Below are 12,656 nucleotides of genomic sequence, written 5' to 3' on the forward strand. Positions count from 1 at the left end.
TTTGAGTTGAGATCAGAGCATTGCCTGCCTTTCATGAGCCTAGACAAGGTGACCTTTGAGGGTAATGATAATTGTCCAAATGCACATTGCCTCATTCTCTCATTTCTTAAACCAGTTTCATCCTTAAAGATGACAAAGGTCTTGCAAAGCACAGTAAGTGTTCTGCATCACAGTTGCCAATAATATAAGGGAACGTAACGGATGGTGAATTTAGGTTGGAGAAACAGACTCTGATTCCAGTCTTACTCTGATATAGGGATGTCCAGGGTAGAACAAAACCAAGTGTTTAATAAGTAAGTTGTTTTCCTCTTCATTTAGAACTTAGAGACATTCGTAGGCAACCTTTCTAGTCAAGTAAAACTAGAAGAAGGAGGGGCGGGGAGGGGAGGGAAGGAGGAAGGGAGGAGAAAGAGAAGAGGAGTTGGAGAAGGAGGAGGAGGAAGGAAGGAGGAAAGAAAAAGAAAAAGGAAGGAAGGAAGGAAATGAAAGAAAGAAAATCATGCTGCGTGGTGACCATACTACCTATTGGCTACACAATTTGGGATAATTTTAGTAAGCAGGTGATAACTTATTTCTTCTTTTCTCTTCTGTTTACCAAAAGAGCAGCAGCTGTGAGTAACATTTGCTGTGGGAAGAATCTAACTGTCTTGAGGAGTTAAGATTTAAGTCCACTCTTTCAGCATTTCCAGAGTACCCAGTTGGATTTCAGCTGTGTGCATGTTTAATCTTGTTTAAAACCCAGCTCCTGGAATGAACCTGGAAAAGACGGGAAATGCTGGGAAACCTAACTCTTATTTATTTTGGAAGCAAAGGTCCACTGCGTTCCAATTTCATGGCAGGGAGACAAATCTATATCATGTTGTAACATTGTAGTTAGAGTGTGGGGAAAGAAAGGGGATTGAATCCTGTCCTGAGTTGGCCTCCAGTTGTTCCACAGGAGTGAGCTCTCTGATAGCAGCAGATATATTGGTTTCCTTTTGAAGACACGTGATAGGAACTTAATAAGTCAATGTGGATTTGATTTTGCAATTTTGATTGTGAGGTGTGGCCACTTTTTAAAGCAAACACTTCAAATTATCTCACAATAAGTACAGCATTCTTCTGAGCACCCCAATTTTTGCAATTTTTCGCAGCCTTTGTACAATTTCAGAACACACCTTTCTGTCCCCCCATCCCCCCAGAGTTAGTAATGTAATAGAAATGAACACCAATGATTTTGTCATGCAGGCAGTGTGGTTTGCCTTGGTAAAGAAGAAATAGTGATCTGTAAGATTGCCTTGAATATTACTCATTCTTAGGAAAAGCAAGTTATTCAACACTGAGATGACTATAACCAAAGAAAATTCAGGGGTTGGCAATTGTTTAATGTATTTTAGGTTTTGCTGCACTACCAGAGATCAAATCCAGAGTCAGTGTTGGAAAACTAGCCAAAAACAACAACAACAACAACAACAACAACAACAACAACAAAAATCAAAACACACACACACAAACACAACAACAGAAAAGCATGGTTTTATTCAGCATATATGTGGAGGAAAACAAGAATACTAGTGCTATTCAGGTTTGAGTTTCCCTCTTCTCAAAGTGAAGATAATGAACTATCCCAGCCTGTTGTGTTGCTAAAATGCCTTGCTTTCCTTTAGTTAAAAAAAAAAAAAAAAAAAATGTTTTCACATAAAGTATTTGTTAAGTTTAAATTTCTTCTGGAATTTAGGCTTCTGGCTGAGAAGTTTGGAGGAGTTCATGAGAGATTCATTCCCCCATATCTAGTTTGAATTACACTATAACAGAAAGAAAACCACTCATCTGAAATACACACACACACACACACACACACACACACATATATATGGATTATTTTGGGAAAAAATAAATGGAACCATCTCTCCCTCTCTTTATGGTCAGAAGATTTGTCATGTCTCAACTCCATGTACCTCTTGCCACTCAGGTCCTTTCCTTAGAGCCAGGTCCCCTGAAGGAGGCAGGGACTGTGCTCTGTCATTCAGACAATATACACTGAACACTTTTCATCCCTCACTCTTTAATTAGGCTCTCTTCACAAAAGCCCTTCTCTTTGCTATACAATTACATCCCATTCCCATTTTCCTTCCAGGTATGGCTCACTTCCAAAATCTTTCCTCACTTTTGCTATCTATTTCCCTGGCTCACCCCAGTTGGCTCTGGCCCACTGTCTCTGTGGGGCCCAGATATGAAGTGCAGTAAGCAAATAAAGTTTCCCCCGACTGGGAAGAGATGAGAAGTCCCTTGGGACTCTTAGAACCCTCTAAGTAGGCTGCTGGTGGGAGTGGGAGGGGAACCAAATGACCTTGAGAAACTTTTTCTTTGCTCCTTCTTACTGGAAAAAATAGAAATGCGTGTAAAAATCTTACCATTCTCTGAAATGTTGATCTTCCACAAACTTGCACATACATGTACCAGCAGCACAGAAGGAATTGAAATGTTTGACCCATCCAAAAACAAACAAACAAAAAACCCCACACAGACCAGCCAGAAGCCCTCCCCTTGCTACCCCTACCCCATTACCAAACCAGACTTCTTGATGCGCACCTGCCACCACACCCCAGTCTATGTGAACACGATGTTTATTTGAATGTGCAATCAACAATGGTTCCCTTTCTTTTTAAATTTTCTATGCCAAAGACAACACATGCAAATGGTGGGGTGGATTTAGGATTAAAAGAGTCCAAATAAAGGTGAGCACAGCATGAAGGTTGGGCCTACGGGATAATCCCCCAACAGTCAGAGAGTCAGGTATTTTACAACAGCCATGTAGGCCATAAATAAACTTTTATGACTTAGCATGTAAAATCTCCACCAAAAATGTGACATTAACATTGTTTTGTATAACCAAAGGGGGAAAAGCCCTCATGTAAGAACCTTGCCTTTTTGTTGTTTCTACCTAAGGCAAATGGAACCAGACATTGAATTAAGGTTTTGAAAGCCCTTAGAATTGGGTAATTTCTTGGAATAAAATTGGGGTAACTGCAAAATGAGGTGGGGGGGAAGTAGTGGTGGTGACTGTAGAGAGTGTGGTGGTCAGGCAAAGGGCCAAGAGAGAAGTTTCCCAGAAAGTGTTGGATCTATTCTCTATCCTGCCGGAAATACCATCTCTCTTCATTGAACTTGTCTATGATATGAGCTGTTGTTCTCCCCAAGTACGGTTTTAAAAGCTTAGAGACAGGGCGCTGCTTTGAAGCTGAGATATCCACAGTTTCTTTTTAAAATATACAAATTAAAACAGGAATGAATACATAGGAAAAGCAAAGTTGGCTCTTGGGCGTGAAGCTCGCTCCCACAGTCATAAAGATGCAGACAGGTAGATCTATCACTTTAATTTAAAAATGAAAATCCCTTTAGAAAGTTGGCAGACAGTCAGCCCTGGCCAAATGGGTTTGAAAGGATTGTGATTTCTCCTGCTGTCAGCTGGCTCTGGGAGAGTTGCTGCTGGCAGGCCCATTCATAGTTGGATTTGCAGGGGAGCCTCCAATGGACCATCACCCTTAGCTTTGGGGAAAGTTAGGAGGAATCTTAAAAATAACAGCTTCTGTATACTGAGTCCTTGGTAAGTGTCAGACGGTATATGTTACTTGAATGGTCTAGGCAGTCATTTTAAGATGGATACGGTCATTAACTGGATTTTATAGACAGTGCATTAGTTTTCTACTGCAGCTATAACAAAGAACGCCAGATGTAGTGGCTTAAAACAACTCACATTTATTATCTCATGGTTCTGTAGAAGTCGTATGCAGGTTTCACCGAGCTAAAATCGAGGTGTGTCAAAAGGGATGTAGTCCTTTTTGAAAGCTATAGGGAAGAATCATTTTCTCAAATTCTTCAGCTTCTAGAGGCAACTCACATTCCTTAGCACATGGTGCCCTTTCTCCATCTTCAAAGCCAGCAAAGACTACTGAGATTTTTTTTTAAATCACATCACATCACTCTGACCTTCTCTGCCTTCCTTTTCCTTTGTGAGTACTGTGGGCCCATATGGATAATCTTGGATAATCTCCCCATATCGGAGTCAGTTGGCTGGCAACTTAGGTCCATCTGCAACCTTAATTTCTCTTTACTGCATAACCTCCCATGGTCACAGTCTCCAGGGGTTAGGAGGTAGCCATCTTTGGGGAGCTCCACATGTGGAAAAAGTGAGGATCAGAGGGGTTAGGACACTTATGTTGGGTCACACAGCCAGTTGGTAGCAGCCCAAAGCCTGAACTGGGAACAGGAAGAGAAACAAAGAAAGAGGGAAAGAAAGTTGAGAGGAAACTTTTCTATTACAGAGGAAACTGAGTTTTGTCAAAAAATGCAGTATTGGTTATAAGTCAGTTTAACAAGAGGAATGTGTGAGTGGACAATTTGCTTTTGTTAACTACCTCCTTTATTCCCCCATTTAACCTGGAAAGAGTTTCCATAAATCATAGTTCACCAAATTACATCAGCCTCAGTCATAACACTGGTCTTACTGGTATCATAAAACACACCGATGCATTAAGACCCACCCCACAATAGACCACACACACTTCTAGGGATCCAGTATGAAGGTGTTAATGTATGTACACACTTACACCACACCAACATGCAAATTTAAGCAAGTAGACTTGTTCCATATAATCCTAATGGAAAGGATTTGAATTACTGGGTGAAAGGTATAGGGAGACAAGTCAAGAGTAATGTCAAGAAGACTTTTGCTAAGAGGAAGAACAATAAGCTACCCCACAGGGAGACTCTATGCCCTGGGAACTATTGAACTGATGCTGGAGGAACCCTAGACAGCACCATGTTAAACTTTTTAGTGTGCTTTCTCATTTAGGACTCCTGCCACTTGCTTCTCTAAAAGACACATGCAAGGAGGGAATAAAAGCAAAGAAGGCCAGAAGCTCTTTTGTAGTTCCCTGCTGACAGGTGTTTCCTACAGCCCTTCCTACTCAACTGGACTCCCTGAATAGTGCAGGGATATTTATGACCTTCTGGTCTACCTCTCCATATACAGATGAGAAAACTGAGCAGCAGGAAGATGAAATAACACAGTCCACAGTTGATTCCAGTAGAAAGGTGTGAAACATTGGACATAGGTTCCGAAGTCCAAAAAGCCACAGATGTCACATGAAAATTAGACCAACATCCCCTTAGGAGAGCTCCCAACTGGAAACTGATGTGTGATCTCTTGAAATATCTAGCACAAGCAGCTTTTCATCTAGTACTGCAAGAGAAGACCCTTTTTTCAGTGCATTTCAGGAGCCAACTGAAACGAAAAATATGTGTCTTTAAAGGTGAAAAGTACATTTCACTGAGGAAGATGCCCACTCTGTCAGAGGCCCTTGGGAATGAACCCTGAAGCAGGACTAGTAGAAGTGCCTCCCTACCTCATACCTATGTTAGGGTCTCCACCTTTCCTAAGCAGAAAGCCACGTTCTGGAAGGAATTGAAGTTACTGTAAGTTATAGTGTACATAGCCCTTGGGGTCAGGGAAAATGGAACAGTTTGTCTCTTTCATATTTGCTGCTGTGGGCTCTCAAACATTGTGCAGATAGGACTGATTTCTTATCCAGTCTCTGGGGCCCTAAGCAAAGAACTAGATTTCTTGAGAACTGTTAGGTCAGACTTCTCTGGAAGGTAAACCAAAGTAGGAAGAAGAATATCTTTCTTTGAGCAGGTCCAAAATTCTCTGGTGATTTTGCACAACAAGAAGAGCACCTCCTTTTTTGCCTTTATCAGACAAATTATTATGTGGACAAATGTGTAGTTTTTTCAAGGGTCCCAAGCCTTGACTAGTTCTCTAAAGCCTCTAATACACAAATGGTGTTGTCAGGTCTGAGCATTTATGTTTGATTTCATCTTCTGTCCCATTCAAGAATGTTAGTCATTATGAAATTCTCATTATTTTAAAGGATGTAACCTTCTTCCGTGTAAGGATGAGTATTTTATATTTCTCCAGGTTCTAATTCTCTCACCTCCTCATCCCAGAGGTATAATTCATCCTGGTGGCAAAAGTCACTTCTCCTTTTAAGGGGAGAATTCACAGGCTTCTAGATGAACCTTCCTTTAAGGACACTGATAGCATCACAAAGACTATGGCAGTAGGGGCCGAGATAGGTAGGGATCAACACTTGGAGAGTCAGGGAAAAAAGGGAATTTAATTGTATACTACTGAAAAATCAGGTGTCTGGGTGTCATCAGATGCTAAGGTTATCACATCAGCTTGAGTAGGCTTTCAAATGGTACAGGGTTCCTAGACACATGGATGGACTATTCTCTGGCAGAAGCAGAGGTCAACTGGCAGTTTGGCAGATGAGATGGTGCCTGGTGGGTAAACTCCTCCTATGCTTGGGCCTCACACATTGATTCAGTTACTTGGCAGGATTGCTCCCCCAACATCGATGGTTTCTTCTCTTTTCTCTGTCAGTGTGAAGATAGCAGGCTCCTTGTCCCCAAAGGATCGCCAGAGGGGAAGTCCTTAGCTTTGTCAGGAGTGGCTCGGTTGGTTAAGCAACCAACTCTTGAATTCAGCTCAGGTCATGATCTCAGTGTGGTGAGACGGAGCCCCACCTCAGGCTCCGTGCTGAGCATGGAGCTGGCTTAAGATTTCCTCTCTCCCTCTGCCTCTCCCCCACTGTGTGTGCATGCTCTCTCTGTCTCTCTCTAAAAAAACAAAATGGTCGGGGCGCCTGGGTGGCTCAGGGGGTTAAGCTGCTGCCTTCGGCTCAGGTCATGATCTCGGGGTCCTGGGATCGAGTCCCGCATCGGGCTCTCTGCTCAGCAGGGAGCCTGCTTCCTCCTCTCTCTCTCTCTCTGCCTGCCTCTCTGCCTACTTTGTGATCTCTCTCTCTCTGTCAAATAAATAAATAAATAATCTTTAAAAAAAAATTTGAAAAAAAAATGGTCAAGACCATTAAATTTATGGTATGTGTTTTTTACTGCAATTGAAAATAAAAATGACTAAAAATGAGGCAAAATTTAGGTTAAAACAGATGAGAGACTTAACAGTGATAAGTATCCGCAAGCAAAAAACCCACAGTCTTAACAACTCTCTGAGATGCACTTCCCTTTCGTTTTCCTGGGGCAGAGGACTTTTGCGGAGATCAGTACATAGAGATTCCTTGCAGTGTCTGCCCTTAAAGGTCGTGAGTCTATTCAGTCAGCTTATGTCTGGAAGCCAGCCAGCATGTGAGAATTATAATAGTTTAGCTACAAATGCTGTTATGCTTCCCTCAAAAAAAAAAAAAATGAATGAATGTCTAAATAAATAAAAGGTGATCCAAAACTCTCTGGCCTGTTTCCAGGATTAAGCTTGAGGAACTGCTTTCAGGAGCCCACCCTGAGTCGTTCTCCACACCTACACGCTTCTCTACTTCTGCTGGGTGATACCTCAGAGGCCTGGGAAACTTAGCATGGGAAGGGACAATAATGGATAAGTGAATAGATCTTTCTAGTTTGTTTTCATTGCAGCTCCAAATTCCCCCTCTCAAGGGCCCCTGCCCTGCTCCCCCACTCACGTGCACTCGACCCTACTGCAGGTGGCTTTGTGTGTGTGTGCATCCGGGTATCTGAGCACTTCCTGTGCTCTCTCACCAGGGAGCTTGTGGGTTTCATACCAGTGAAGGATTTTTGACTACTACTAGCACAATGACTAGAGTCCTGGAGATGCTTAATAAATAAATGTTGTATAGTGATGACATTGGTGATTGTTCCATATTCTCGGAATACAGGTCACGAGGATATCCTTTTTGGACACCTGACCATGTAGACAGTTTAATTAGGATCCTATTCTGGCCTCAGCATTATGATCCTGCCCAGAACCTCTTCGGGCTCCACCTTCAGGTTCCTGACTTACTTCATTATTCCATCATCCACCTCCTTCCTAAATATGCGTGTGTGGTTTCTGTTTAACTTCTTTGGGTTATACATGTCCTTAGTAGTCATGTGTGGGTGTTCCTACACCTCATTACCTCCTGAACTTCTCAGGGACAGAGTAGCCAACACATTGTCTGCATCTTTCCAAAGCATCACACACCAAGATACCAAGTTAAAGGGCCCTGTGTGCTTGAGAAGAGCCCGACATGTTAATATGATGGACACCTCCACCGCCATGTTCTGCCTAGATCTCCGTAGGTGATTCGTCATCTTTTCTGCACCTGCTCATTTTTCTGAATTCCTTGAAGGGTGGTTGCTAATATATTTAATCATATTAATTAATTAATATATAATTGTTTTGAGAGAAGGTACTTTTCTTCATGGTACCAAACATTCTCCCACTCTTAAGGCTTGAAACCTTCCCCAGGCTCTTTGGCCTGACTTTCTTCATGCCTGGCCCCTCCCCGCAATCAAAACTGCAGGCACTGACTCCTATTGATTATTTTCTGGATAACCACCACCTCTCCTACTTCACCCTCATTGTCATCACACTGAAGCAATTGGCACCTGAGCCAAGGACTATATATGCCAGTTTCCATCCATTGGAGTCACCGTCCAGATGGAGCAGGGTTCTGAGAAGATGTTGATGCTTTGTCTGCCATCAGCAGAAGGGAATATAGTATTTTAATCAATTAAAGATCTCTGTACTGAGTATAGTTGAGGGGAATTGTGGTCTAAGTGCTGAGATTCTGTCATCTCTGGCCTAGATGAGTATGATAGTCTTCTTTGTCCCTTGTGTCTTAATTCAGTGCTTTCTACACCTTGACCCCAAGTTGACTCGTTTCATTGGTACTATGGATTCTCACTTCCTAAAGAAATGATATTTCATTGCCCACGCCATCTGTCAAGCTTCCCAGGCAGTCACAAGAGTCTCAAATGCCGTCCACCTACAGGCTCACTCATGCCTGGGAGCTGAGCTGGTCTAGATTAAGACAGGAAGTATATCAGCTGCCTCAGTCCCTCCAGATACGGAGCCTGGAGTTAATCGTGGCTGCCCACAGACCTGGTATCTGCCCCACCTAGCATCAGCCCTGGGTGCCAACCTAGCCTCCAGGTCACACCATTTTTTATCTTTTTTCCACTTCCCATTTCCCCACACCCTCAGAGGTACTGGTCCAAGAGTGGTTCTGAGCTTCTGCCACAGGTTACTGGGTTGTTCTTAACATTTTGCTTTCAACATAGCCTGCTTATGTAGACTCCCAGGAATTCAAGACTTGCCAGATTTTCTACTCCAAGCCCAGGCTAGGTTCTGGTCATAGGTGAGCAAGTGGTCCAGAATGACACAGGAATCCTCTATTACTAGGGCAAACCCATCAAACCCTCTATGCCCTTCCTACCATTAGTACAGCGAGGCCCCTGGACAAGACTGCCACATCCTCTGGATACTCAGCCTAGGGAAGCCGACAAGTTCCCTGCTTGCCCCGTTCAGTGTCTTCCTTTACCCAGCAACCCCAGCCTCTCCCGTGCTTAAACAGAATACAAAAGTGTCATTCATTTAGTACTTGTTATGTGCCAAGCGTTTGAATAAGTGCTTTGTACATATTACCTCACTGCACCTTCACAAGGACCTACGAAACCGGAAATAAGGGTGAGAGTTTGAAAGTACAACTGTCCAAATCTAAAGCTTGTGCTTTCAGTCACTGCGCTAGAGATTGCAGACTAGTAGCTCATGGGAGAATGTCGCCCATGGTTATGTTTAGTCACCGCAGAGTTTTTGTTTGCTTGTTTACTCATAGCCAATACTTAAAAAATCAGGAGACATCCCATTAAAAATTCAGAGGTAGGACTCCTCTTTACCAAATTGGAAGGTCTGGAAACAGAGGTTCCATGTCCTACAAAGCAAAATCAAATACAGCTGGGAAAAGTCTGTCCTGCACTTGGAGTGGGAGCTTACCCTGTAACTCTTTCTTATGGCAGGACTGCTCAGACGTTCCTACCCATCAGAACCATCTAGAGATGGCTGGGCCACATGCAAGTGTTTGATTCGGTAGGTGGGGGGAGGGTCTGAGAATTTGCCTTACTACAACCCAGATGCTGGTTGCCATTTCTCATCCCTTCAGTGCTGTTGCTATTTTTACGGACCTACCCACCCGCCTGCTTCTTTCACCTCCGAGCTCCCCGGGGGCATTTGAGTCTATATCTCAGGAACTCCATTTCATGAACACTAAGGCATCAGGGCCCTCTCTTCTGTTCTTAAATTTCCACTAATCTCTGACAGAAATCTTAAATCTCATCTGGACTTCCTGTTGTTCTAACCTCCTCTTTCAACTCCTTTAAAAACATGATACAGCTTCTTTATTTCGTTACACGAAGGCAGTAGAAGATTTCATGAATGGCCCCCAAACTGGTGTGCTGCAGTAGAGCTTCTTCCCCTGAGCTGGAAGGGACAAGCAGAAAAAAGACATCTTATGTGTACAGAAGATAGGAGATCCTGCTAACATAATCCTTTGACAGCTCAGATTTAAAAGCTGTAGCATCCGCGCAGAAGCAACCACTCCATCTATTCTGTTCTTCCAGGAACAGCGAGCTCTCTTCCCTGGTTATGGAAAGTCAATCTGGGAGAAATCTGTTCAGACAGTTATGAAGTAAACCTAGTGCCTCAGTTCAACAGATGCTCATTAGGTTTTCGCTCTGCCTGGAAGGCCCTATTATAATCTTCAAGACCTATCTCAGATGCCGCTTAGTCAAAGTGCCCTTCCTAGTGAGCCTTGGCCGAAAGCATCGTTCATCTCTAAACTTAGAGCATGACCGGAGCCATGACGCTTAACCCATACTTGCCTGAAATAAAAAATAATTATGTTGTCACCTCTCTCAACTATGAGATCATCAACTCTTTTAGAACATAAGATGAGACGTACACAATAAGGACCTGTGATTCCCGGTATAGTGCTTTGCTTGTAGGTGACACTAAGGTCAGATTTCTGAGCATTGAGATGAAGAGAGGGATTCACACAGTGTCATTGGAAGGGCAGAGAGCAGAGCAGGGGTTCAGAGAGATTTGGGACCCCCTGAAGTTCTCAGTTGTTTCATGAGGGCCTATTATGTTTTTGGCACTCATTGGGCACTCCTGAGAATAAGGAGTAAAAAATGATGAGCTCTGTCGTGAGAAAATTGGCAAAACCAACACACGTGAGAAAAACTGAGAGCACTCTCCAATGTGAGTGCTAAACTATGTGAGAAATAAGATAGAGAAATAAGGGAACATCAGATAAATAACAAGTTAAGAAAAGAGCACAGAGTGAGCAAGAAAAATGCAGAAGACTATACCGAGCAGATCAGAAATATCCGACACATCCAAGCCAGATATATAAGTAAAGGAGGCGTTTCCGTTTTCTACTGGCAAGGTCATGAAGATTTTTCTCAGGTTACCTTCTAAAAGCTTTATTATTTTACTTTTCACATTTAGATCTAAAATCCATCTAGGGTGGAATTTTGTGAACAGTAGAGATCAAGGCTCATCACTTGCTGTGTGGATTTTTTTTTCTGTGTGGAATTGCATAATTAACCAAGTATCACTTATTGAAAAAAGCCCTCCCTCTCCTTACTGCGGTACTGTGTACCTTTATTGTGAAAATGATTGTCGAGTGGGTATAAGTGGATTTTTTGACTCTGTTCCATCGTGCATTTTTCTATCCTTGTGTCAATACCACACGGGTTTTTATATTTTGCTTGTTTGGTTTTTAGATAACTAGCTTTGTAATACCTTGATATTTACTAGCTTAAATCCTCTAACTTGATATTTTTAAGTTTGTCTTTTGCTCTTCTTGGACCGTTGTGTTTCCATTCTAAATTTTTAGAATTTATGTGTCAGTTTCTACAAGATGGTCTTCTGGGATTTTGATTGGGATTTTATTGACTGTAAAGATTAATTCAGGGGAAATCAACAGTTTTAGTATATGCAGTGGTTTAATCCTGAACTGACATGTCTTTCCATTTGCTTAGATATTCTTTTATTTCTTTCAGTAATGTTTTGTAGTTTTCTCTGCTATTATCTTACACATTTTTAAAATTTGATTTGTTCCTAGATATTTGAAGTTTTTAATTCTATTTTCATTTGTAGAATTTTAAAAATTTCATTTCCCAGTTGTATCTTCCTAAGATACAGAAATATATTTGAGTTTTCTTAATGTTGATCTTGTATCCAGGGAACTTGTGAGATTTACTTATTTATTTTAATATTTTATCCTTTGAATTTTCTATACACACAATTATGTCATTGTGAAAAATGACAGTTTTATCTTGTCCTTTCCAATTTTTACATCTTTTTTTCCCCCTTAAATTATTGCACTGGCTGAAACCTCAAGTACAGCATTAAATGTACCTAGTAAAAATGGTCATCTTTGCCTCATTCCTGATCTCAGGAAGGCTTTTTAAAAAGTAATTGTACTATTATATATGAAGTTTTATGTAGCTTTTAAAAATACATACTTTAAAGTTAAGAAGTCCCTCTATTCTTGGTTTGCCACGAAAATTTTTTTATCATGATTGGATATTAAATTTTATCAAATTCTGTTTTGTAGCTAACTATATAATCACATGATTTTTCTCCTTTAGTCCATTAATGTGGCTAATTTTATTGATTAATTTTCTAATTTTTTCAAACTTACAAGAGCACATTAGTTTTTCCCTGTAGTATTCTCCTGAATTTTGGGAATGAGGATTTGGTGGTCTCATAAAACTAGGTGGGAATCATCAGCTATTTTGCTATTGTTTGGAAATGT

At 41.6% G+C, this 12,656-nt stretch overlaps 1 protein-coding gene across 1 annotated transcript in view; it reads left to right on the forward strand.

Moving 5' to 3' along the window:
- The window catches only part of LOC309860930 (uncharacterized protein), a gene marked incomplete at its 3' end in the record, with an annotated part of 145,723 nt that extends 139,669 nt beyond the window's left edge, over positions 1 to 6,054 (forward strand). Inside the window, exon 5 of the mRNA XM_082723359.1 lies at positions 5,960 to 6,054. Coding sequence (XP_082579485.1) covers positions 5,960 to 6,054 — 95 coding nt within the window. The remainder of the gene's footprint in view (positions 1 to 5,959) is intronic.
- Positions 6,055 to 12,656: the final 6,602 nt, after the last annotated feature.

Source organism: Mustela nivalis, assembly GCF_964662115.1.
Source record: "Mustela nivalis genome assembly, chromosome: 3".
Taxonomy (NCBI): domain Eukaryota; kingdom Metazoa; phylum Chordata; class Mammalia; order Carnivora; family Mustelidae; genus Mustela; species Mustela nivalis.